The sequence below is a fragment of the Salvelinus fontinalis genome, chromosome 6 (assembly GCF_029448725.1).
Source record: "Salvelinus fontinalis isolate EN_2023a chromosome 6, ASM2944872v1, whole genome shotgun sequence".
Lineage (NCBI taxonomy): Eukaryota > Metazoa > Chordata > Actinopteri > Salmoniformes > Salmonidae > Salvelinus > Salvelinus fontinalis.
Window position 1 is genome coordinate 51,758,576 of NC_074670.1, and position 27,099 is coordinate 51,785,674.

The following is a 27,099-nucleotide window of genomic DNA, read 5'->3' on the forward strand; positions in this document are numbered from 1 at the left end:
GTAAGAAGTGGTTACCCTTGCTGTCCAGCAGTCAGTGGTAAGGCAAACTGCAGTAGCTTTTGGACTCTTTCCCGCACTGAAGCCTGTGTGCTCTCGTACAGTTGTGGAATAAGTGATTTTGAGAGGGTTTTCCTGCTTGGAATTGTGTACATTGGATTTAGACTATTGCTATATTTTCTAAAACCTCTGTCCTCCACGATCGAAAATGGCTGGAAATCGGTGGCAATCGTTTTAGCCAATATATTAGTTTATTCTATAAATATTTTGATTATTCATATCTTAATTGTTTTATATTTTTATGAATAGATTCGGCTCTTCTGATATGCGACCCGGCTCCCAACGTTCACCTACATAAGCCGGCTCTTAGAGCCGACTCGTTCGCGAAGTTACCACCACTACCACACATCCAGTGCTAAGCGCAAGTGAGATAGGGCTCTGCTTCGTTCATCACAGGCTCGCACACCCTGTCATCTCCAGCCATTCATTCTGCCCTCCCTCGCTTCGGCGCACGCTGCATTCCTCCGGTAGTTTTTGGATAGCGCATAGCGATGTTTCTCTGCAGAACGGCCTGGCAAAGATGTGGGCATTTGGCAAGGAAGTCAGCCTACCAGTTATCTAGAGATGGTGAGTATGACAAAATCGGTTCAAATGATAGCGAAGTCTTACCACATTAAAGTTGTAACGTTACATGATACAAGATGGCAACTGTATCCCTGTTGGCTTTTCTTTCCTCTGTATGTATAGGCTAAGGGTAGCCTATGGGTAGAGGAATATGCGTACATTTCAGAATATAACATTTTGTTCACATGTGGTTTGGCTTTACTGAAACCTTCTCACCCCAAATTTGAAAGATGGCACCTGTTTTACGGGACAAGGAACGTGAAGGTCAATTGGAATGTTGGCCAATTATGCTCTAAATCTTTTCATTGGGTTAATTTTGATATTGGAGCGTTAAGTTACATCACACATTTTAAAGAGAAACTCGTGTTCTCCATGTCCAATACCTCAAATTATCCAAACGAGATGTGACCATGTAATTTTGTTACGAAATTGTTACTATGCAGACTCCGTGGTGGACTGTGCCAACAAATCTTTAATCATCTCCAATCGTGAATTACTTTGTTTCCTTGTCGGTGCCAACTTGACACTTTTCTGTCGAGGACGATTGCATGGCCTAGGTGTGCATATGATACATTTTAACCGTAGTTACGAAACACGAGCTTGGAAGGCAACAATTAACTGGTTATACAACCTTGTTATTAAACATCCTTAATATTTGACCTTATCTAAATCGGAGGTGGTATAGATATGGTTCCTACTTTTGCTCACGTGGTAGAGAACGTGTCACGGGCGTCTCAATGTATGGACTGCGGACAAAAGCACGAGTCACCATACAGCGCCCTCTGCGGGACCACACACCAATGAACTTGCATTCTTCTGAACAGACAACGGTAACTCACTGCATTTCGACGCCGCTTTAAACCTTAATATAAAATACTTTCACTAGGCATAGATTCAAGAAATCAGACAACCATATGCTGTGCTGACAACTATAGGTAACTGCCAAAATCACGTAAATAAGCTAGAACTGGGCGTTGATGGGATGTTAATTGCTTAATTAACTCAGGAACCACACCTGTTTTCAACATACTTCGTATCAATCAAGTGTTTCTTTTTATTTTGGTAGTTATTAACAGGTAAGCTTCTGAGAGAGAAACATACTAAATGATCAACCCCCCTAGTTTCCCTGTGTACTTTATCTTACACTATTTTGCTTCACCTTTCAGTGGAATCTACACACTATTTGTTGGCACCATGGCATTGCTCATTCTTTGCTGTAGCCCCTGCAGAAACTGGTTTAGCTACTCTTAGAAATGGCCCAAGGGCTAAGCAACGATAGCAACATGACATGCCTTGAGCTTTTGCTCCAGCATTTTCCCCACTGACACACACACACACACACACACACACACACACACACACACACACACAAATATGAGTTTGTCTGATGTCCTGCTGCCAAACACCATTGGTGGCATTTTAGGAGATTACGCAACATTGGCCCCTGATTTGCACAAAAGGGCCTCATGGTATCGCAGTGGGACCCTTCCTGCCTACTCCCCTCCCTTGACCAGTACTTAGGCACAGAGCGGGTATCATAGCTTAATCCTATGACATTGATCCACGGCCACTTGTGCTATCACAATCCCACGCCACTATAACCCTGGGACTGCAGTGGGGGTTGAACAGATTAGCTGGTCTAGAGTCTTGTTACAGAGGTAGGGCCACAGTGATTGGATTACAGGGATGAGAACTTTGAGGGTTAAAATCCCCCTGCAGTGACACACCCTGTTTTGTCATCGGGGTGTACCTTTTTGAAAGGAGAACCTACTGGTGCTCTTCCAATGGGACTAGTTATGTCTTGACTAAAATCTAGACTGAACTTAACTTGAGCCTAAATAACTGGTCCCCCACATTTGCTCACTCATTGTGAAAGGCTTGCAGGCTCTCCTGTTAGTTTGGGGTGTGCTTGTTTGCTGTACGAGTGAAACCAGGGAGTGACTTGCTGTACATTGTGTCCTCAACTGTAGCTACTTGACACATTTTATTTTCACCGTGGCAAAGCTGTAACACTGTTCTTGTGCAAGTCTGTCTGCACGGTAGCTGTATATGCATGTCTGTCTTCGTGGGTTGTGCGTGTCCGTCACAAAGACAATCGTCTAGAAGTGCGTGCTTGTGGTGTTATAAGTGTGTGTAAGATTGTCCATCTTTGTTGTCCGTGTCTATGGCGTTTGTGTGCCTGTCTGCCATGAGGGCAGGGCACTGACCTACAGCAGTATTAGGAGGAAACGCTGACTCTGGTCAAAGTCTTGGTGTAAGTAAGCAAAGCGCCTGGCTACACTGTTTTTTCTGCCGATGTAATGGCACTCCGGGAAAGCACAGTCAAAGTGAAAGAACTATGTCAAATGACAAAGCACCCCCTTGTGCTGATTATCATAAAAATTATGCTGCAGGAGAAAGATGAATATTGGTGGTGGGTCATTTGACCTGCTTTTGAATATTGCTATTGCACTGACCTTCTAGGAAAATTACGTTAGCTAGAATTCGACTAAACTTTTATTTTACACTAGCCTATTTCACTTTATTCCTTTTGCCTAGTGTTAGTCTGGTTGGAGTTCTACCAGCCGACCACTGTTTTTCAGTTGGAGTCAAATGAGCTCTGACAGGCATATTCCTGGACACCTAAACCCATTCCACCTAATCCAATAAAAATCCAGGGATCATGCTTCAAGAAATCCTCTGTCCTCATGCTTCCCTCTCACTGCATTAGGTCGATCCTATTGTAATCTTTTTAAACCAATCTTGTGGGGTCAAGATCAAATGTTGAATATCCTGTGACATCTACCGTGTTTCCTGATTACCTCTGAAGGCCGGGTGTCCTTTACCTAACCGGTGACCTTTATTGTTTATTTTTTGTAGTACTGCCACGGCGACAGATGTCGTCGCTCCCCGGTGGTGCTGGTGATAACATCATCTACGCCCTGCTGTGTGGTGGGGCCTTTGCTGGAGCTGTCGCCTATGTGAGTCTACACTTGTCAATTTTTACTTTGATCTGTTTGAGTTTAGATGACATAGCTCATAGGGGGAAAAATAATACCAGACTGGCCTTTTTCCATAAACCTTTAACTTTATAATGTGCTCTTTTATTCTGTTACATGGCTAAAGTTTTTTATAATGTGTTTCATTGGTAAAGGAAAATATGTAACTATTTTGAGCATTGAAATTATCTTTTGTTTCTTCTAACAGACGTACAGCACTGTGACCACAGACCACGCCAGATTCACCGACCGTATAGCGGATATCAACGCTCGTCCCAAGACCGAGTGGGTTCCCAAACCATGGCCCCCCAAGAGTAAGTCTCACCTCACCCATTGTCTTACCTCACAACCTCACCCATCGTTTTACCTCACAACCTCAACTAACCCCTCGTGTCATTCACCTCCCAGCTTATTGGATTAGACCCTGTTTGGTATGGGGTCTAACGACTGTTACCCCCCTCCCCCCCACCCCCTCAGTTCAGTGGCCTCAGCTCTCTCTATTCATGAGTCATGGTTGGCAGTGCAGCTCGACGGCCGTCCTGTCAAGTGAGGCAGAAAGAGATGTGAGCCAAGCTAGGGTTTGTGGGACAGCAGGCCTGGATAATCCTCTACTTACGACCAAGGAATGTCACTGAGTGACCACGCACCTAAAACTATAGCCTGGCTATTCGGTCCTCCACCCCCGCCGGGAGAGCCTTTCTGCTGCAGTAGACAGCCTGCTGAGTTCATTAGAATTCACACACACACTGATAGTCTCCGTCCCCCCCCTGTCGTTGTCATAGTGTATTAATAACTGTTGACACAGACGGGACAGCCCAGTCAACTCTGTGCTGCAATAACAAGCAGTCAGTAGTTTAGCCAGACCACCATTGACTCTTAGCCAAGCGGGCCAGCCAGGCCCCCCCTCACGTTCTCTGGTCATTGCTGTCCAGGCAGCTGTCGGAGCCCTGCATATCACTCTCAAGTCATCCCACTATCACTCCTTCTCACTTTTGCCATAATCACTTCCTACAAACACACTCCCGTCCAATACCATTCTATTTATATGACCAGCTATTATGTCATCCAACAGTGGCCAGGCAGTTAGGTATTGATACTGGGAGAGGTCCCTAATTGACTACTTCTGCTGTATAAACAGTTGAGATAAGATGTATATTTACAGTACCTTTTGTTGTCCGGTGGTAATGGATGTTTACTTTGGCAGGCTACAGCATAACCATAAACTCCCAACTACACAGATATCACACAAGCGCACGGCTGTCACGCTCATACAAGTGTGTAAAGATAAAACCCACCATGTCTGTATCATAAATCATAACTGGGTACAGATCAGACATGCCTACTAAGACAACCTCATTCATATATGTACACGATTTATACACTCCATATAATCCACATGTAAACCTGTGACAATGCGTTTCTGTCTGTTTCCAGGCAGGGATGAGGAAGAGGAGGGTGAGTTCCTATGTGTGGCTTTTAATAGCTAATGTCCTTAATTTTTTAGAACTCACAGCCTGTTAAATAACTCTTTCTGAATGACCAATGAAACTTTGTTTTTAGACTGACTAAGTGTACCTTGGCATGGATTTGATTTTTTTTCACTCTCTCTCACTGATTGCCTTGAAATGTATTTGTTTCTCTATAGTTACACTCACAAACCTAGGTTTTCCTCTTGACACGTTCACAAAACGCATTCTGAGAACCAATGCTGGCGAAAAGGAGTGGTTTCAGAAATGGGTGGAGTCTTCACGTATTGCATTTCAGTGATAAAAAAAAATGCTGTGAAATGCCACGATAATCTACTTTATGGTTATTAGTGACGTCTCCACTCATCGTAGGGTTCCTTAATCCTCATTGGTTATTCACTGCAGAGCACCAATCACATCGATTCTTACACCCACGCTAGAAGGTCTCCCTGTTCTGGTTAATAACTGCCTGAGCCATTTGCCTCATCTGATCAATCTTCAGTCAATGAATTGATCAGCAACGAGTTCCAAGTGCTTTTAACCTTTTTAGTCTTTAATGTGTTAAAGCATAGTGTAAATAGGATAACTGTCTTGAGATTAACTCGTTTATTGTAATTGAAACCCAGATAAGATGTCGGGTCTAGAACAGATTCTGCTCTTAGAGTTTTCTTTAGTTGGTCTTGGCTTTCTGTCATTAGCTAGGCTTCCATCCAGTTCACAACAGTCTGCAAAAATACAATTAGGATTTTCCCACCACATATGTTTCCATGGGTTAAATTCCCATGTATAGAAAACAAGTTAAATGGGTTTCCATCGCATTTTCAGATTTTTGTTGTTGTGATATATAGCACATGTTCCCACTCTGGTATTGGCATGTGTGCTCTAGCCAACCGCTCGCAGATGCAGTGCTGGTATAGCCTACATGAGATTATTATGGACAATAGAGCAAGATTATTTTAATTTGTGAAACGGCAGCCTAGCATCAATCATCATGTCACCAGAATAAGACCCTCAATATTTATTGGAAAGGAACATCAAGGTCATCACCTTGCACTTTCACCACCCTGTGAAGTTCATCACTTATTTAATCTGTAGCCTAATAAACTGCATGCTTTCCCGAGTTGTAGTGGGAGGACTTTATATTTGTATTTTTTTTTAATTTAACCTTTATTTAACCAGGTAGGCTAGTTGAGAACAAGTTCTCATTTACAACTGCGACCTGGCCAAGATAAAGCAAAGCAGTGTGAAACAAACAACAACACAGAGTTACACATGGAATAAACAAACATACAGTCAATAATACAATAGAAAAAGTCTATATACAGTGTGTGCAAATGAGGTAGGCTAAGGGGGGTAAGTCAATAATAGGCCATTGTGGCGAAATAATTACAATATAGCAATTAAACACTGGAGTGATAGATGTGCAGAAGATGAATGTGCAAGTAGAGATACTGGGGTGCAAAGGAGCAAAATAAATAAATAGCAGTATGGGGATAAGGTAGTTGGATGGGCTATTTACAGATGGGCTATGTACAGCTGAAGTGATCTGTGAGCTGCTCTGACAGCTGGTGCTTAAAGTTAGTGAGGGAGATATGGGTCTCCAGCTTCAGTGATTTTTGCAGTTCGTTCCAGTCATTGGCAGCAGATAACTGGAAGGAAAGGCGGCCAAAGGAGGAATTGGCTTTGGGGGTGACCAGTGAAATATACCTGCTGGAGCGCGTGCTACGGGTGGGTGCTGCTATGGTGACCAGTGAGCTGAGATAAGGCGGGGCTTTACCTAGCAAAGACTTATAGATGACCTGGAGCCAGTGGGTTTGGCAACGAATATGAAGTGAGGGCCAGCCAACGAGAGCATACAGGTTGCAGTGGTGGGTAGAATATGGGGCTTTGGTGACAAAACCGATGGCACTGTGATAGACTACATCCAATTTGCTGAGTAGAGTGTTGGAGGCTATTTTGTAAATGACATTGCCGAAATCAAAAATCGGTAGGCTAGTCAGTTTTACGAGGATGTTTGGCAGCATGAGTGAAGGGTGCTTTGTTGCGAAATAGGAAGCCGATTCCAGATTTAATTTTGGATTGGAGATGCTTAATGTGAGTCTGGAAGGAGAGTGTACAGTCTAACCAGACACCTAGGTATTTGTAATTGTCCACATGTTCTAAGTCAGAACTGTCCAGAGTAGTGATGCTGGACGGGCGGGCAGCGATTGGTTGAAGAGCATGCATTTAGTTTTACTTGCATTTAGTTTTACTTGCATTTAAGAGCAGTTGGAGGCCACGGAAGGAGAGTTGTATGGCATTGAAGCTCGTCTGGAGGTTAGTTAACACAGTGTCCAAAGAAGGAAGTATACAGAATGGTGTCGTCTGCGTAGAGGTGGCTCAGAGAATCACCAGCAGCAAAGCAACATCATTGATGTATAGAGAGAAAAGAGTCGGCCCGAGAATTGAAACCTGCATCACCCCCATAGAGACTGCCAGAGGTTCGCACAACAGGCCCTCCGATTTGACACACTGAACTCTATCTGAGAAGTAGTTGGTGAACCAGGCGAGGAAGTTATTTGAGAAACCAAGGCTATGGAGTCTGCCGATAAGAATGTGGTGATTGACAGAGTCGAAAGCCTTCGCAGGTCGATGAATACAGCTGCACAGTATTGTCTCTTATCGATGGCGGTTATGATATCGTTTAGGACCTTGAGCGTGGCTGAGGTGCACCCATGACCAGCTCGGAAACCAGATTGCATAGCGGAGAAGGTACGGTGGGATTTGAAATGTTCGGTGATCCGTTTGTTAACTTGGCTTTTGAAGACCTTAGAAAGGCAGGGTAGGATAGATACAGGTCTGTAGGAGTTTAGGTCTAGGGTGTCTCCCCCTTTGTAGACATGCGTGACTCCCAAGTTTACTTCGATATGATGGTTATTATATCAATATGTGTTCATAAAAAAAGCGCATTTATCACCATTTCTCAAATGAATTATACAGACACACAAAGATCCCACCTTGTCTAGCGTGTTTTGTCGACGTTTGGAAAGTTTAGACTTGCTGTTTCAATCAGGCCTGTCAAAAGAATTCTGACATGTACATGCATAAAAAAGTTGGCTGGAAACCTGGTTAATGCCAGAAAAGATTGTTAGGGGAACATAAGCATCCGGTTGGCGTAAAACCTACTGTTGATGGTAATATTTGGAAGGACCTGTTCAGAAATGAGTTTGCCTGCACAAAATATTTTGGTTTCTTTGATGACTTCATATATACATTTTGTTGGTGGTCCTTTGGATTCTGAAAGTATACTCATTTTTTCCCGATCTGATCCCACCCCACCTAGCTTCTCCTATCTGACCCTAACCTATCCTTTTGTCTGAAATACCTGTTAATCAGAACAGGGGGTCCCCCTCCTTGACACTACTCTTTTCCTATTGGACGATCCCTCTCAAAACATGTGTCCCCCTTCTCTTTCACTTTTAATCCTCTGTCTCCCCTTACCTCTTCTTTAAAACCTGTACCTCTTTATTAGAAGCTCTTTATTCGCTACCAAACAGAGACAAGAGGTGATGTCATCTTAGTGCGCCCTTAAGGGGGTTATGCACCTAGAATGCTAACGCACTGTTAGCATTATCAGTGCATTGCACAAGCAAGAGAATCGCGTAGGGAATTGATTATCATATTTTTGGATGTTGAACTTGAATTTTCTATAATGGTGAAATTTTTATCTGATTTTAAAGTTATTTTGGTTAAAGGTTCTCTTCCTCCCTTTCCGCTAACGCTCCTATTTTTACTCTTTTCAGTGTAAAAGTAAATTGCCTACACGTCAGGGGACTTTATAGCCTACTGGACTGTTTGGATGAATCTGAAAAGGGGGAAATCTCTTCTACTTTCCTGCTACGTCCCATACATTCAACTATTGTCTGTTTCTGAAAGTTTCTCTGCTGGATGCTCCCTTCTCTTATTTCCCCATTTTTGATTTGATGAACTCTTGTATGTGGCCTCTTCCAGGATGGATTAATGTTAATGGGTACATTTTAAAATTAAATGTGCACAAACCACCTTGGTTGTCTCTGTGTTATTGTTGGAATTTCCAGGTACTGGTAGCTTTGATTGGATGGTAAGATTTGCCATCTTTATCCTCTCACCCTCTACCCTCTGACCTGACCCTGTCTACCTTCACTATGTCACTTTCATTTTGCCTGCCTCCCTCTGTCGTTTTTATTCTTCTTTCCCTCCCGTTCTGTCTTTGGGTTTGCATGTGGTTCTGTAGTGAATTCTCCTCTGCAGTGATTTGCTCTGCTGGGGTTTTCCCCTTCTAGGTGGAGTGTGGTATGAGCCGGAGGTGTGGTAAGAGGAGTGGCATGGGCATGTGTGACGTGGTGTATGATTGAGTGTGTAGTTGTGCACACGGCAGCTCAGGATACAGAACTAGATCAGAGCTATACATGATCAGATATAACTTAGAAATTGTACTTTATGTGAATATTCTGTTATTGTAGGTGTTATGTAGGGTAATTCACATGCTCTGTAAATCCACTTATTTCTTTGAGTATTGTGTTGTAGAGCATGGCTTACTCGGGCAGTGTGGTGTTGGTGCCCTTCAAAGATCGATGCCATCTTTACTGATTTATACATTTCTCCCTCCCTCCTGTTTCAGGTGAGGAAGCAGTAGCCGATGGAGAGGAGGAAGCAGAGGAGGCTGCAGCTGAAGAGGCTGTGGAAGCGGAAAACGTAGCAGAACCTGCTGAAGAGGCCGAGGCAGTCTCTGAAGAACCTGCTGTGGAGGCAGCAGTAGAGGAAGTGGCCGTAGTAGAAGCAGAGACTGTGGTGGAGGAGATCGCAGAGGCTGTCGCCGAGGTCGCTGAAGAGGTCGTTGAGGTGGCCAAGGAAGTAGAGGCGGCAGCAGAGGAAGTGGTCATAGTGGCCGAGGCCGTGGAGGATGCTGCAGAGGCCATTGCCGTGCCCGCCATCGCCGAGGAAGCAGTTGCTGTGGCAGAGCCAGAGAGCAATGGTACGGCCGCACAGGAGGAGGTAGCTCCCGAGGCTGCTGTTACTGCGGAGTAACGGGCGCGTACACTGTCCTTCACCACCAGCCCAACACACATACACACTGATAGACAAGCAACTAGAGGAAGGTTAGGTGTGCACTATTTACCCACACCATATAATACAGTACCACTTAAAACTGATCCCACCTTTTCCAAAAAACACTTTAGAGCTTGACTCCTCAGATGTAAAGGTTCTTCTCTGGAAAGAACACATTTTATTTATTAGAGTTTATATAGATGGCAGAGGTGTAATTAATGATATGACTGATTAAGTTAAAGTGAGAAGACTGAGTAGAATATTGTTATTTCCCCCCTTCACACTAGAAGCTTCCAGACTTTGTGGGGTTTGATTACTTTATGTAGTTCAGTCTCTCCTGGCTGTGTACAGTATAGTTGTTGTGATTCCTGGAGATGGTAAAGGCACTAAAAAGCTTTCGCTGCTGAGGCTGTTTTTTCTTGAATTCCCTATCCAATCAGAACAGCAGATCGCCACAGTGAGACCCTTTAGAAAGTGGCAGTGATGTCATCAATGCTATCTCTTGCACAGTTAAGGATGTAATGGTTTCAACCTTGTATCATTACAGTAAGGATAAAAATACACAGCTGCAAATCACTTCTCTCTCCAAACTACCTTTTCACCCTTCTCCCTTCCTCTCAAACATTGCCCACTCATCTTTCACCATTCTGTTTACGATCTCCACTGACCTAGCGTATCAACAATCTTTAACCTCTCACCTGCCTTGCCTCAGAGGCCCGCCGCCGCATGCAACCACACAGGAAAACACCTCAAATGAGCCATTTGATTATTTTGTTTGTAATGTGTACGCCCAGTCGACGGCTAACCAATCACTACTGCTCGGGGTTTATTTGGGAGATATTACATTTACTGTACTTTTTAAGCCTCTTTTAATATGCTTCTCTGCCAGATATCACTGAGTTGGTACATGCCGACGTAATGATAAAAGCTTTTGTTTAACCTAACCCGCTGCACATCTCATGCAGCCGTGTGATAGCTTCTGCTAGTACAGACAACCCTACTGTAACACAACAAACTGTTGCCGTGTGTTTTATTCTTCACTGTAAAACTGGAACTTTGAGGGAATGACCTTGTAAAGTTAACTTGATGAACTCAACCATGTGGTCATTCAGATTTCGCTCTTTTTTTAAAAACTGGTTAACGCAGTGAGTAGTTGTGTAATGGGATTTCATCGAGCCAAACAATAAAAGTATTGAGAAACTGGAAAGATCCCCTCCCGTGTTTAATTTGTCTGGTTTTGGTTTGCTTGCGCTATTACCGCTACGCTTGTAGGGCTTTCGGCTGCAGAAAACCAGTGTCTTTCCAAAACAATGGTTTCCATCACAAGGAAAAATGACGAGACAATCTGCCTTCAGAATGTTATAAATGTGATAATTGCGTAAATATCAAACACCTTTAACCAAACGCTATAATATATTTTAATATACTATAGTTTTACCATTAAGGACCTGGGGATAAATCCACCACACTGACACGAGTTAATTCATCTCTGCACTGTTGCCCCACGAGTCGACAAATGATTTACTTTAGACCAGCACACAAATCAGAATCTCCCTAGTTGTGAAAATATGTCAAGACCAATGTGTTTCGAATCAAACCATTATCTCATTTGGTGTGTGTGTGTGTGTGCCTTTGTGATATTTGGCAGGAAGGCATTTCATTTGAGGTGGCCTCTTTTTATAAAGGGTGGTGGACAACATGCAAAAGTATGGTTTTTACATGTATATTCTGATACACTATTTTAATGTCTGTATTCACATTAGAAATGACTCATTCACACTTCTATTCTTACAAGGCATTTTGTGCTGCATACATGCACTGTATACATGCACTGTATGTGGAATATTTATGCTCAGTTAACTGCTATTCCAGAAACTTCCTTCATCACTTCCTGTACCCTCATCTGCTCAATGGAACGATGTAGTGGTACACTGCTATGCCTTTCTTTGCTATGCCTGCTATCTGCACCCATGCCACTGCTGGTTGGAGGTGCTATAGCAGGACTGGCTCAATGGAATGGAGTCATATGTTTGAAACCATCCCATTCATGCCATTCGGACCTTAAAATGAGCCTGTCCTATAGCTCCTCCCACCAGCCTCCACTGTGTAGGGGTTGAAATTCTGCAGCTGTAGGCTCCATCCTAACCCACTCAACACCACCCATTCTCCTGCGGTCACTCAGTGTTCTGGTGGGTACATTCTTTCCATTGTCTGCTAGCCTGCATTGGTCAAATGCATTTCTGCTTTGCATTATTCACCAAAAATGTGCCCCCCATGCCGTCCCTAGGAGGGGTGCTTCACTTGAGTGGGTTGAGTCACTGACGTGGTCTTCCTGTCTGGGTTGGCGCCCGACTTGGGTTGTGCAGTGGTGGAGATCTTTGTGGGCTATACTCGGCCTTGCCTCAGGATGGTAAGTTGGTGGTTGAAGATATCCCTCTAGTGGTGTGGGGGCTGTGCTTTGGCAAAGTGGGTGGGGTTATATCCTGCCTGTTTGGCCCTGTCCGGGAGTATCATCGGATGGGGCCACAGTGTCTCCCGATCCCTCCTGTCTCAGCCTCCAGTATTTATGCTGCAGTAGTTTGTGTCGGGGGGCTAACTGCTTCTGTTTTTCTCGGTCGCCCAACGCATCACATTGGGTGAGTGTGGTACAGTGACTTATTATACATTTTGTTATGTTACAGCCTTATTCTGAAATTGATTTAAAAAAAATAATAATCTAGACACTACCCCATGATTTAAAAACAGGTTTAGAAATGTTTGCAAATGTATTAAAAAATAAACTGAAATATCACATTTACATACAGTACCAGTCAAAAGTTTGGACGCACCTACTCATTCCAGGGTTTTTCTTTATTTTTCCTATTTCCTACTTTGTAGAATAAAAGTGAAGACATCAACTATGAAATAACACATGAAATCATGTAGTAACCCAAAAAGTGTGAAACAATCAAAATAGATTTGAGATTCTTCAAAGTAGCCACCCTTTGCCTTGAAGACAGCTTTGCACACTTTTGGCATTCTCTCAACCAGCTTCATGAGGTAGTCACCTGGAATGCATTTCAATTAACAGGTGTGCCTAGTTAAAAGTCAATTTGTGAAATTTCTTAAATGCTCAAATAAGAAAAGAGAAAGGACAGTCCATCATTACTTTAAGACATGAAGTTCAGTCAATCCAGAACATTTCAAGACTTCAAGAGCAGTCACAATAACCATCAAGCACTTTGATGAAAGTGGCTCTCACGAGGACCGCCACAGGAAAAGAAGATCCAGAGTTACCTCTGCTGCAGAGGATAAGTTCATTAGAGTTGACTGCACCTCATATTGCAGCACAAATAAATGTTTTACACAATTCAAGTAACAGACACATCTCAACATCAACTGTTCAGAGGAGACTGTGTGAATCAAGCCTTCATGGTCAAATTGCTGCAAAGAAACCACTACGAAGAAGAGACTTGCTTGGGCCAAGAAACACGAGCAATAGACCGGTGGGCATTAGACCGGTGGAAATCTGTTCTTTGGTCTGATGAGTCCAAATTTGAGATTTTTGGTTCCAACCGCCGTGTCTTTGTGAGACGCAGAGTAAGTGAACGGATGATCTCCTCATGTGTAGTTCCCACCGTAAAGCATGGAGGGGGCGGCGTGGGGGTGCTTTACTGGTGACACTAGTAACCAGCATTGCTACCACATCATTCTGCAGCGATAAGCCAGCCCATCTGTTTTGCACTTAGTGGGACTATCATTTGTTTTTCAACAGGACAATGACCCAAAATACATCTCCAGGCTATGTAAAGGCTATTGGACCATGGAGAGTGATGGAGTGCTGCACTAGATGACCTGGCCTCCACAATCATCCGACCTCAACCCAAATGGAAGGGTTTGTGATGAGTTGGATCGCAGAGTGAAGGAAAAGCAGCCAACAAGTGCTCAGCATATGTGGGAACTCCTTCAAGACTGTTGCATTCCTCATGAAGCTGGTTGAGAGAATGCCAAGAGTGTGCAAAGCTGTCATCAAGGCAAAGGTTGGCTACTTTGAAGAATCTGAAATAACATTTTGGTTACTACATGATGCCATATGTTATTTCATAGTTTTGATGTCTTCACTATTATTCTACAATGTAGAAAATATTTAAAAAATAAAGAAAACCCCTGAAATTACTAGGTGTGTCAAAACCTTTGACTGGTACTGTAAGTAGTTAGACCCTTGACTCAGTACTTTGTTGAAGTACCTTTGGCAGCGATTATAGCCTTGTCTTGTTGGGTATGACGCTACAACTTCCGGTCATGGGGCCAACCCCCAGGACTTTGGGCCTCTTGTCTGACTTGCTCTCTCCCTCCAGCACCACGACAATGTACTCTGTATTACAGAGAATAAGACAACTGTATTTGGGGAGTTTCTCCCATTCTTCTCTGCAGATCCTCTCAAGCTCTGTCAGGTTGGATGGGTTGCGTCGCTGCAAGCTATTTTCAGGTCGTTCCAGAGATGTTCAAGTCCAGACTCTGGCTAGGCCACTCAAAGACAATCAGAGACTTGTCCTGAAGCCACTCCAGCGTTGTCTTGGCTTTTTGCTTAAGGTTGTTGTCCTGTTGGAAGGTGAACCTTCGCCCCAGTCTGAGCGCTTTGGGGCAGGTTTTCATCAAGGATCTCTCTGTACTTTACACCATTCATCTTTCCCTCGATCCTGACTAGTCTCCCAGTCCATGCCACTGAAAAACATCCCACAACATGATGCTGCCGCCATGCTTCACTGTAGGGATGGTATTGGCCAGGTGATGAGCGGTGCCTGGTTTCCTCCAGATGTGACACTTGGCATTTAGGCCAAAGAGTTCAATCTTGGTTTCTTCAGACCAGAGAATCTTGTTTCTCATGGTCTGAGAGTCCTTTAGGTGCTTGTGGCAAACTCCTTGTGCCTTTTCTTGATTAGTGGCTTCCGTCTGGCCACTCTACCATAAAGGCCTGATTGGTGGAGTGCTGCAGAGATGGTTGTCCTTCTGGAAGGTTCTCCAATCGCCACAGAGGAACTCTGGAGTTCTATCAGAGTGACCATCGGGTTCTTGGTCACCTCCCTGACCAAGGCCCTTCTCCCCCGATTGTTTGGTACCCTTTCCCAGATCTCTGCCTCGACACAATCCTGTCTCGGAGTTCTACAGACAATTCCTTAGACCTCATGGCTTGGCTTTTGCTCTGACATGTACTGTCAACTGTGGGACCTATATAGACAGGTGTGTACCTTTCCAAATCATGTCCAATCAATTTATTTTACCACAGGTGGACTCCAAGTTGTAGAAACACCTCAAGGATGATCAATGAAAACAGGATGCACCTGAGCTCAATTTCGAGTCTCATAGCAAAGGGTCTGAATACTTATGTATTTGTTTTGTATTTTTAATATATTTGCTAATTTCAAAAAACCTGTCTTCGCTTTGTCATTGTGTGTGTTTTTGTGTGTGTTGATTGAGGATTTTTATTTATTTAACCAATTTTGGAATTTGGCTGTAACGTAACAATGTGGAAAAAGTTGAGTTGTCTGAATACTTTCCGAATGCACTGTATGTTGATTGAGTTGGAGATATTGAGTCTTTTTGTAACATGAGTGTGAGTGATGTATCGGCGCTTGGTTTTGTTTTTCAGTGGCACCAGTCACTATGGCAGCAGCCTCTGCTTTGGCGGTGACAACAGTCGCTGAAGTAGTTTTAGAAGTCAAGGAGGCTGCCTCCGTGGAGGCCCCAGCTGCAGAAGAAGCCGCACCAGTCGAGGCCGCACCCATAGAAGAGGCTCCTACTGCAGTCGAAGAAGCTCCAATTGAGGCTGCCGCAGCAGAGATTGTGGAGGGAGACCCTGCACATGCGGTGGAGGCAGACCCTGCACCTGCGGTGGAGGCAGACCCTGCACCTGCGGTGGAGGCAGACGCTGCACCTGCGGTGGAGGCAGACGCTGCACCTGCGGTGGAGGCAGACGCTGCACCTGCGGTGGAGGCAGACGCTGCACCTGCGGTGGAGGCAGACGCTGCACCTGCGGTGGAGGCAGACGCTGCACCTGCGGTGGAGGCAGACGCTGCACCTGCGGTGGAGGCAGACGCTGCACCTGCGGTGGAGGCAGACGCTGCACCTGCGGTGGAGGCAGACGCTGCACCTGCGGTGGAGGCAGACGCTGCACCTGCGGTGGAGGCAGACGCTGCACCTGCGGTGGAGGCAGACGCTGCACCTGCGGTGGAGGCAGACGCTGCACCTGCGGTGGAGGCAGACGCTGCACCTGCGGTGGAGGCAGACGCTGCACCTGCGGTGGAGGCAGACGCTGCACCTGCGGTGGAGGCAGACGCTGCACCTGCGGTGGAGGCAGACGCTGCACCTGCGGTGGAGGCAGACGCTGCACCTGCGGTGGAGGCAGACGCTGCACCTGCGGTGGAGGCAGACGCTGCACCTGCGGTGGAGGCAGACGCTGCACCTGCGGTGGAGGCAGACGCTGCACCTGCGGTGGAGGCAGACGCTGCACCTGCGGTGGAGGCAGACGCTGCACCTGCGGTGGAGGCAGACGCTGCACCTGCGGTGGAAGAGGCGCCAGCTGCTAAGGAGTACATTGTCGTGGTGCTGGAGGGAGCGAGCAAGTCAGACAAGAGGCCCAAAGTCCTGGGGGTTGGCCCCATGACCGGCAGGATTATCCCAGACGAAGACGAGGCCCCTGCTGCTGAGGTAACAGGTAATTTGACAAATCAACAGGACTCAACTGATCAGGTAGCCTAGCCTAGCGGCAGGTAGCCTAGTGGTTAGAGCGTTGGACTAGGAACTGAAAGGTTGCAAGATCGAATCCCCGAGCTGACAAGGTAAAAATATGTCGTTCTGCCCCTGAACAAGGCAATTAATCCACTGTTCCTAAGCCGTCATTGAAAATAAGAATTTGTTCTTAACTGACTTGCCTAGTTAAATAAAGGTGTAAAAAAAAATGTCTGATCAGTTGGATGAGTAGATTATATTAAAAAAATTGTACTGACACTCTTTATATATGCACAGGCATTCAGGATTTTGTTGAAAATGATCTATTTGAGCTAAATATTACCATAGATGCGACCAGTCATACTAGTACACGTAGTTGTACAGAGGTAGGATCTTAACTTGACCCGTTTCTCACAGCAGGAAAATAATCCTGCAGCAACCGGAAATTTGAATTATGTGGATTATAATTCATGGACATTTTTGGTAGGGGTTGATACATTTTTAGTTGGGGCAAATTAAGTCTGAAATGTTTAAGAAGAAATTACAAACTTCAGAAGCCTTTTTTAAACCTTTTAATAGACTACACGCTTGCATTTCCTGCTTTGCAGTTTTTTGTCCTGCAACACCCGGGTGATCAAATTTAAGATCCTGTATCGGTATCTCACATTTTGCAACCTAGATTGAAAGGCTACTGCCATTTCAGTGTTATTCAGAGTATTGTGATCTAATGTGATCTCACCACCTTGGTCTTCAGGGCAAGCGACGGCTGCTTAGGATGCAGATGCAGTTGAACCAACTGACAGGTATTGAACTTCTGTAGTCACTTCTCTAAGTAGGCATCTATTCACCAGGGGAAAACACTACACAGGTTTAGGTTAGATTGCAATACACAAGGAACATTTTCCTTTTTGGGCATAGTGTAACCTAAAACGATAGTGTTTTTCCTTGGTGATTAGATGCATACTTGTTTATATTACTTTTTCTGTCTGGTCTGTCATGCACCAGTCTTGATGCCATGTGTTTTCATGTACCTTTTCTTCTCTTTCTATTCATCACAGTAAGCACTTGGAGCCCCTGGATGATATATCAACCCTGAGGAAGACATGGGGATGTGCCTTCCCCCACACTTTAACCCTTCCACACACTTTGACCCCTAACCCCTGACAGTCTACCCTTGATTTTTATCTGTAGTATAAAACTTTTCTCCCGTCTTGCATCAGGGAATTGTCTTTATTCTAATGTACTCCACCTTTTCCAAGAAGAGGAAATGTACAGTCTAATGTACAGTCAATGTACAGTCTAATGTACTCCACCTTTTCCAAGAAGAGGTACATCTTCCTATTGTATCACATCGGAGCCGTTTAGAAATGGTCCATCTATATAGGCTTCACAACCGAACCTGTGACACTGCAGATAGTCAGTCATATAGTACAATACATTACTCTTCTCACCTTTTTAGATGCGCACAGTCACAAAACACCTGGGAGTTTACTACTGGTTCATCTGCACAACCTTTAAAAGGAGACTGTCTTTCTCTCAATGGGAGTTCTATTTTCTTAGTTTTCAGTATGGTTGCAGCTGTGAAGGCTAAAGATACTCTCACAGCATAGTATGTCATAGTTTACTTCACCCAAGAAACCTCACACTAGACTCACTCCAATGGTGTTTTCTGATTCTCACCATCCAAGGCAATACTACACATCTGATGCTCAGCCAGCAATTGCCTCATGGCCGGGTAGGAATGTGACCAGCATTATTTAACTATCCTCATGTTTTAACTCTTTGGGCTGATTCCAATGTGAACATCACAAGTATTTAACTCAAAGGGAGTGCGATCAGACTGCTTTTGGAAATCACTCTATTTCCGAGTCACTGACTTGTTTTTGGGAGACCAGATCAATTAGGTTACCTTACCACCTCAGTAGTATTCCTCCAGCTTGTGATCCACCAGCTTGTAGTCCATGATGTTGCTCTTCAAGATTTCATAAGGCAGACATTTTCCTCTCTCTTTTTACTTTCTCCCTCCCCCTCTGTTGTAGAGCCTTTCTCTTCTCAGCACCATGGCTATTGAATACACAGCTGTTAGATAGTCCATTTATTTAAGGGACCCTCTATAGCTTATTGTGGTGAAAAGCTGTATCTGAAATAGGAAAAGCCATGATTTGAGTGTTTTCCTAGGCTGGTATAAACAGTTGAGTGTTGTGCTTGTTACCATATGAAAGCAGAATTTAAAAAAACTCTGCAGTCAGGCTTGTGTGGTGGCATACGTTAATTCAGCGCTTGATATGGCTCAGTAAGTGTTTTTAAAGTTTGTTTCTGCTTTTCAAATTAGATGATTTTCTAGTTAGTTTAGATTCATAAATACATGTTCATAACTTTGTCAGAACCAGTTAAAATAATCAGCAGGCCATACAAGGCTTTCACTGTAGACATACTCTACATATTTGTAGTAGGACTAGTTCTCTTCTCACTTTCCTCACATTATATTTTATTTTTGATATGTTAGCCATATTTGAAACGGTACCGAGACCGTTGATAAGAAGTGAATGTAGGATAATTCCTAATTAAGGAGTGTGATAATTCAGTGTGTTTGTCCGAATGTTTGCAGGCAGGGTTTGAATGGGCCATATAGTGGCTTGTCCTGTGAGTGGATGGCTTCACACTGTATATCTGGCCTAGCATGGGCTACAAACTGTGACTATTTGAAACATTGCTGTTTTTCTGAAATAAAGGAATATTTCAGTTTTGTCTACTGCTTTATTTTTTGTGTGTGTGTCAACTTTGAAACCTCTCTGCTATTGAAAATACACCATGACAAATTATGTCCTATATATGAGCATTCACTATCGTTGTCATAATAAAAGCCAAAAACCTCATTGCTACTATATATATATATATATATGTGTATATATATATAGTTAAAATGGTGAAATACTCAGGCAGTTATCCAGCAATCACAAAGGATGTATTCATGCAGCCATTTCTATTTACAGAAGTGTGTCTGAAATAATTTATTCATCGATGACTTTTTGTAACGTCATGGCCAGTTTTTGATGGGTCCACTGCCAGGGGATAGTAGCGCGATTCTCTGACGTCATCGTGGCCAATGTGTCATTCGCTAGCGGGCTACAGAAGGTTGGCCCGACTTCCCTCAGCAAAGAGACGGCGCGCAGGAAAGTAGTGAGATCGACACATCCTGTAAAATAGGACTAACTTAAAACAAATGCAATATACAGCATTTCAGTATTGTTTGTCGGTGAAAATCAACCTAAGAGCACATAGCAAGCTATTTGGCTGAAATATTGTGCTTGCAAACACTTGAGAGTATTCAAATTAAGGAGCGCGTCGACGTCGGCCTGGTCAATTTGGCTAGCCAGCTAGCTTACAGAGCTAGACCTATCTTGAAGTTATCGACTGCAGGACAAGCAACATAAGAGGTAAGGAACGTTATTTTGCCAAATTATATGTAATAACATGATTGGATCTGTGGTGTTCAACGGGCAAGGATGGCCATATGACAGCCAACCGTAGCTAGCTGGCGCTGCTAACTATGTAGCTAACAAGCGAACTATGTTCGCCGCTGACAAACGAACAAAAATATTATTAAACATTTCCTGTGTAGTAGTTAGTTCGGCAAGTTAACTTAACGTGTCATCGCTCTGACAACACAACTTGGAACACACCTATCTACCAGTCAATGTACATTAAAGCTACAATGTAGAACCTATAGTTAGCTAGTTTGCTAACGTTACTAGCTAGCTGGCTAATGTAGCTACAACCTAGATACTGCACAAATGATGTAAACATTGGGGTCACGCTTGTGAACGTGAAGTGCTTGTGAACGTGATGCGCAAAAAGCAACTATCGCGTTCTACAGAGTGTGTAGAGTTTCCTCAGGTCTATTGCTGAACATGGTCAATTTTAGCTAAATTGACGTTTGTTCTTGTTACTGTTGCAGTGTAAGCTAGCTAGTTTCGTTTCTCCGTTAGCTGTGATGAGTACGCTAGTGCATACTTCAGGAATCAGGGCCCAATACAGAACTGTTCCTAGTCTGTGATGGACTGTGGTTGGGGAAGAGGCTGGCTCTGATTACCTGTTTTATTTCCATAGGAATGAGTGATGACCTCTGTTGTGGTGGCAGACGGTGGAGGGAATATGGTGGAGTACGTCACTGTCATGGAAGAGACTGAGCAAGTAAGAGATAAACGGTCCTAACCTTCCCTATGCAATGTTTAAAAGGTGTTATACTTGCACTACCAGTGCCACACACAAGCCCATTCCAAGCTTAAAGCACCTGGGCCAGGGCTGATATAAATATCTCATTGACATTAATAATATTGTGAAGTGAACCAATGAATGACATGTTTTTCTCGGGACCATGGCGTCTCTGTTATCCCGATTTATTAGAAATTATTCAACAAATGTTCAAATACACAAAACACATGATGTACGTTTCAGCTTGCGCTTCCTTCAATGTGTCTCTGTTCTTTCTCCAGAGTGAGGAGAACCTCGATGAGGAGGGGGAGGTGGTGCAGGAGATGGTGGAGACTGTAATAGGGGAGGATGGGGAGGAGTATCCTGCTGTGGTTGTGGAAGAGGTGCCCAGTGCCCAGTTGGAGCAGTGCTACGCTGCCCAGGTGCTGGTCTATGACGACGGGACCTACCTGATGCAAGACGTGGGTGACGAGCAGGAGGTGGTCACAGAGGTAGTGGAGACAGGTGAGAGGGAGGGTGGTGCAGGATTGGACAGTGCTATTTTTTTTAATTTTTTATACAGTTAGAGGGTTTGGATAGTGTTTTTGATTGAGTGATTGCTTTAGAGGAGTGTGGGTGTAAAAGGCTCTAGCCCCTGTACTGGCCCTCCCACACTCACCTATCGTCAAACCAAACATGTCCATGCGGAGCTGTACGGAGCCCTCTGCATTGTTACAAAATTTGGGAGGTGCACAACGATGCGGTACGGTGCTCGAGTTGGCCTCCGGAGGCTCCGCAATTGTCACACCCTACGTACAGAGCCTCTGCATCGCATTGCCTGAACAAGCATAAATTGGATTTTAGACTTTCCAATATATCAGGAGTATTATTTTCTTCTAGGACCATCTCAAGAAGGACATCTAGTGGTGTATGAACTGAGCCCATTGGAAGAGTGACAGAAGTCATTGAGGTTTGAGGGAGGGGGCAGCTTTATTGGATGTTGACCAATGACCATCCTCAAGATAGATCTTCTGTAGCCAGTAGTTACTATGCACAACCAAACGTGGAATGGGGGAGGATTGTGAATGAGTGAGATAAAGAGTGGGGAAATAGAAGACGTAGGGTGATAGCTGGTACAGGCTACATCACTCCTTTTCTCCAACGCTACAAGGATAAAGGCTACACGGTTTACTATCAGTGTCCCAAAAGTACAGGTTAACTTAGCCTAACCTCTCATTATTTCTTGAAAGGAAACATCCATCTTGCCCAGCTAACTGCTTCCAAGAGTGAACGTCTGTGGTATCTGCTGCTGTAGGGCCCCAGGCATAGGAACATACGGTTGAATACTGATTGAAACAAAGTAATTGAACGAACATTACATTGAATTGAAATGTCAAATGTATTTTCGCCACTCCTTTAACCTACCCCCCTGTCTCCTGTGTTGTCGTAGTAGAGGTGTCGTCACACGGGGGCATGGTGTGCTTTGATAAGACCTTCGAGGCGGCCGAGGCCCTTCTTCACATGGACTCCCCCAGCAGTTTCCATGGAGACCGCAACAACACAGGTAACCCCTCCTCCATTGGCCTTGCCGGGGGCCAGGCATTATAAGTGGGTGGCGGGCCATGATGTCGGCTGAAAAACATGAGCGTAAAATGTGGCAAAGTTCGTTCTACCACAAAGTTTTTGTTACCATTTAGCAGTCTGAGTTGAATCTTCACACTGCTCTGTGGCTGTAATAATGAACTGTTGTCTGTATGTGTCTCAGTGGAGGACGTGATGATGGAGACGGTGGTGGAGGTGTCTACGGAGTGTGAGCCCATAGAGGAGGACAGCTTCCCTATACCCCCCGACTATGAGCCTCCGTCTGCCAAGAAGAAAAAAGGTCTGCCTCAGACACAACCAAATGTGTTCTTACCATCTGTCTCTGTGTTGGTCACTGTGTGCAACCCAGTATTAAAAGTTAAGTTGTATATTATATCAAATGTACGAAGTTATGTTTGGTTGGTTTCCTTGCAGGGGGACGGAAGCCGAAGACACAACAGCCTCAGCCTGATACCAACGGCAACAATGACCTGGGGATCAGGCAGAGACCCAGAGAGGGCAAAGGTACCACACACACAGCGAGGGCTAGGGTTTGTCAAGCCCATGAAGGGATTCTTCTCTACGTAGAGCAACTCAAGATGGGACCATATCCCTTCAGTAGTGTGAGCGATCCTCTGTATGAATGACGTTGGTCTTCTCTCTCCCTCCGTCCTCCAGGGAGCACCACCTACCTATGGGAGTTCCTGTTGGATCTCCTCCAGGATAAGAACACCTGTCCCAGATACATCAAGTGGATGCAGCGGGACAAGGGCATCTTCAAGCTGGTTGACTCCAAGGCCGTGTCCAAGCTGTGGGGCAAACACAAGAACAAACCTGACATGAACTATGAAACCATGGGCAGGGCACTCAGGTAACTATGGGATACCATTCTACTATATTGGATAGCCAATTCCTCACTATAGTTAGTGTGTAAGGCTTACTGTTGACCCAATATATCTGTACTATTTTTATGCTAAGGAATGAGTAATGCCATTTTTGATTTGTGTCTGTTTAAAATGCAGGCATTTAACCCTTAAGTTCTCCTTTTAAAATGCATGCAACGGTATGACACTTCTTAGGTTAGGTAAACTGAGTGTATTTCTGCAACTATTGTCAGTGTAAGTGCAGTAGTCTGCCTGGTACGGTTGTTCCTGTCCAGGTATTACTACCAGAGGGGGATCCTAGCCAAGGTGGCGGGCCAGAGGCTAGCCTACCAGTTTAAAGACATGCCCAAGAACATCAGGGTGATCGACGATGACGGGGAGGAGGAGGGAGAGGAGGGGGAACCCTCTGAGCACCACCAGACACTGATTATTGACCCTGCCACCTCCACCCAGACACAGCAGAGCTACGTCACCGTCATACCGACCTCGTCTGGCAACAGGTGAGAGGCATGATTGGAGAAGTCATGAAATAATTCATACATTTTTGTAGCACTTTTTTCCCCCCAGGTGAAAATCTGTGGTATTTATTTGAAAAGGTGTTAAGGGCAGCAGACATAAGAGAGAACATGCATGTGTGATTCTGTCCGTGTCCATTTTCATCCAAATGCACGGTGAAGTAGTTACATCTTTGTTTCTGTCTTATGTACAGGACCATGCGTTTGGCCATGCCCATGGTCATGACGACGACACTGGGTCAGATGACCCTCAACTCCTCCACCATCTTCACCACCCAGGCTCCCATCACCCTGGGCAACGCCCACGCTGGCGGGCCCAAGCTGGTGATCCAGACCCTGCCCGCCATGATGCCCGCCGGGGTCAAGAGCGGAGAGAAGATCACCATCATCACCATCCCGGCGGCCCAGCTAGCTCAGCTTACGCAGGGCAACCTTTCAGCCCAGCTCTCAGGCCAGCTAGCTCAGCTCATACAGGCTAAACCAGTCACCCAGCTGGTGCAGGCTAAACCAGTCACCCAGCTGGTGCAGGCTAAACCAGTCACCCAGCTGGTGCAGGCTAAACCAGTCACCCAGCTGGTGCAGGCTAAACCAGTCACCCAGCTGGTGCAGGCTAAACCAGTCACCCAGCTGGTGCAGGCTAAACCAGTCACCCAGCTGGTGCAGGCTAAACCAGCCCCTCCACTCATACTGGCAAAGCCTGTGACTGTGACCCAGCAGCCACCTGTCGCCTCCCCTGTAGGTAAACCACAGCTCCCTCCCTCCACCACCATCACAATCACAATCCCTGTACCTACCCCCTCTACACACCCTGGAAAAGAAGCCATCTCACCCCACACAGCCCTCCCAGAGTCCACCCCTTCAGTGAGCACGGAGCTCCCCCAGTCTAGCCCGGAAGACCCCTCTGACTCGGAGTCGGCACAGAACCCAGTGGACCCTGAATCTTGAACTCGAGGCCAAGGGGCCCGACAGCTACTTGACTCCATATTGACCCTGTGTTTTGAAGTGGAGTCTTCCCTTCCCATCCTCCAATCACTGGGCAGTGGAGCTGTAGGACCATACAGAGGAGGAGAGCTCTGAACTGAAACTCAGCTATGGAGCTCCTAGTTACCAAGGAGCTAGTCTTCAAACTGGAGCTGCGGTGTCATCCCTCCCTCCACATCAGAAAACCAGGAAAAGAGATGAGAGGATAAAGGGACTTTGTATACATAGCTACACTCTCCTACGTATTGATTTGGACAGTGAAGCTAAAACTTTTAATTTAGCTTTATACTCCAGCATTTTGGATTTGATTAATTATTTCTTGTGAGGTGACTGTACAGAATGTCACCTTTTTTATTTGAGGGTATTTTCATGAATATCTTTTTCACCGTTTAGAAATTAAATCACTTTATGTATCTAGTCCCCCTACTTGAAGGTGTTATACATATTTGGACAAATTCACTAGTATAAGTATTAAAGTAGTCAAAAGTTTAGTATTTGGTCCCATATTCCTAGCACGCAGTGATATCAAGCTTGTGATTCTGCATTTGCAGTTTGCTTTGGCTGTGTTTCAGAATTTTATGTCCAATAGAAATGAATAGTAAATAATGTATTGTCATTTTGGAGTCACTTTTAATTGAAATATTACAGAATGTTTCTAAACACTTCTACATTAATCTGGACGCTACCAAGATTACGGATGATCGTGAATAAGTGAGAGAGTGCGAGTTAGAGGCATAAATATCACACCCCCAAGAAAGTGGTGGGAGGTTAGCCTTTCTTGGGGGTATGATCTTTGTGCCTCTAACTTGTCATTATTCACAGTTCATTCAAGATTATCAGTAATTATGGTAGCATCCACATTTAATGTAGAAGTGTTCAGAAACATATTCAATTTATTTTGTTTGTGACTCCAAAATGACACTATTATTTACCATTTCTGTTGGGCACAACATACTCTGAAACACAACCAAAACAAACTGCAAATGCATCCAACAAGTTTGTAGTCGCACGCTTGATGTAGTCATTGCATTCCAGGATTATGGAACCAAACACTAAACTTTTGATTACTTTAGACAAATTCACTTATGTATATTAAATACTTATACCTTCAAATGGACTAGTGTTTTCATTTAACAGTAAAACAGATATGTAGGAAAATACCCTCAAATAACAGGTGACATTCTGAATGGTCCCCTCATATGAAACATTTGATCTCAAATTTTAAATGCTGGAGTATAGAGACAAATTAAACGTTTTAGCTTCGCTGTCCAGATAAATATGTAGGAGAGTGTACATGGTTTAGAAGCTCTTTGGATCTCAAACGATGGGCAAGCCTTAGATTGTACATTGAACATGCTTCTTTTAATCAAAAACATAATATAAAGGAAGCCTGAAAGATTTGTGTAAACTTTTTGATACTCTGCAGCAGGTTACGTACAATGTATTCTAAGTTCAATGCAAGTGTAGTTCTTTTGTCTCGTAGTTGAAATCTTTGGGTTTTCCTCTGACTGGTTGGTTCCCATCATCTGGCTATGGAAAGTAGTTTAGTCCTCCACAGCACTGTCCCTCCACACTCAATGTTTTTTTTTGTGTTATTATATATATTTTTTACTGTTCAGAAAAGGGAGCGAAAAGATGTTTGTGTTAAGAAAAGACAGATCCAGATGGTATATTCCCACATTTGAAGCATATGCTATTTTCATGTACTCTCAAAGTGTATTGATGTAGATTTTACTGAAGTATGTATTATAAAAAAACAAACATGAATTGAAACATCTTGTCTTGGTCAATACTTGTTGCCACTGAATCTCTTTCAGTCGGAGTTGAAAAAAACGCAAAGGACTAGACAAACCAGAATCGTGTGCGGTAGATGACCTGGGTGTCAATGAACGGTGATGTTTCACCAAGTAAAATCGTCCGAAAATGATAGCCGGTGTTCTATGGTCAGTCGCGATAGACCGGCAGTGGTGGAAACAATACCCAATTGTCATACTTGAGTAAAGGTATAAATACCTTTTTAATAGAAAGTTACTCAAGTGAAAGTCAGCCAGTAAAATACTACTTGTCTAAAATGATTTGGTTTTAAGTATCAAAAGTAATAAAA

At 44.3% G+C, this 27,099-nt stretch overlaps 3 protein-coding genes across 5 annotated transcripts; all 3 read left to right on the top strand.

The window, feature by feature from the left end:
* Positions 1 to 357: 357 nt before the first annotated feature.
* Positions 358 to 11,339, top strand: LOC129858080 (protein MGARP-like). Of its 2 annotated transcripts, none has more exons than XM_055927016.1 (5): positions 358 to 624; positions 3,481 to 3,581; positions 3,808 to 3,913; positions 5,034 to 5,054; positions 9,705 to 11,339. In XM_055927016.1, exons 1-5 carry the CDS (start codon positions 549 to 551, stop codon positions 10,109 to 10,111), a joined length of 711 nt encoding a protein of 236 aa, XP_055782991.1. In that variant the 5' UTR covers positions 358 to 548; the 3' UTR covers positions 10,112 to 11,339. The 2 variants fall into 2 exon arrangements, with proteins under 2 accessions (XP_055782991.1, XP_055782992.1); XM_055927017.1 differs by lacking the exon at positions 9,705 to 11,339 and adding an exon at positions 8,848 to 9,105 and having other exon boundaries at positions 370 to 624.
* A 4,436-nt stretch (positions 11,340 to 15,775) lies between these two features.
* Positions 15,776 to 19,587, top strand: LOC129858631 (coiled-coil domain-containing protein 8-like). Its single transcript, XM_055927940.1, has 3 exons — positions 15,776 to 16,826; positions 17,595 to 17,643; positions 17,899 to 19,587. Exons 1-2 carry the CDS (start codon positions 15,776 to 15,778, stop codon positions 17,612 to 17,614), a joined length of 1,071 nt encoding a protein of 356 aa, XP_055783915.1. The 3' UTR covers positions 17,615 to 17,643; positions 17,899 to 19,587.
* A 354-nt stretch (positions 19,588 to 19,941) lies between these two features.
* LOC129858081 (ETS-related transcription factor Elf-2-like) lies at positions 19,942 to 26,768 on the top strand. 2 transcript variants are annotated; one of them, XM_055927018.1, is made up of 9 exons: positions 19,942 to 20,277; positions 20,951 to 21,034; positions 21,337 to 21,559; positions 22,485 to 22,598; positions 22,800 to 22,916; positions 23,051 to 23,140; positions 23,294 to 23,486; positions 23,775 to 23,999; positions 24,209 to 26,768. In XM_055927018.1, exons 2-9 carry the CDS (start codon positions 20,960 to 20,962, stop codon positions 24,957 to 24,959), a joined length of 1,788 nt encoding a protein of 595 aa, XP_055782993.1. In that variant the 5' UTR covers positions 19,942 to 20,277; positions 20,951 to 20,959; the 3' UTR covers positions 24,960 to 26,768. The 2 variants fall into 2 exon arrangements, with proteins under 2 accessions (XP_055782993.1, XP_055782994.1); XM_055927019.1 differs by having other exon boundaries at positions 19,943 to 20,277; positions 22,488 to 22,598.
* Positions 26,769 to 27,099: the final 331 nt, after the last annotated feature.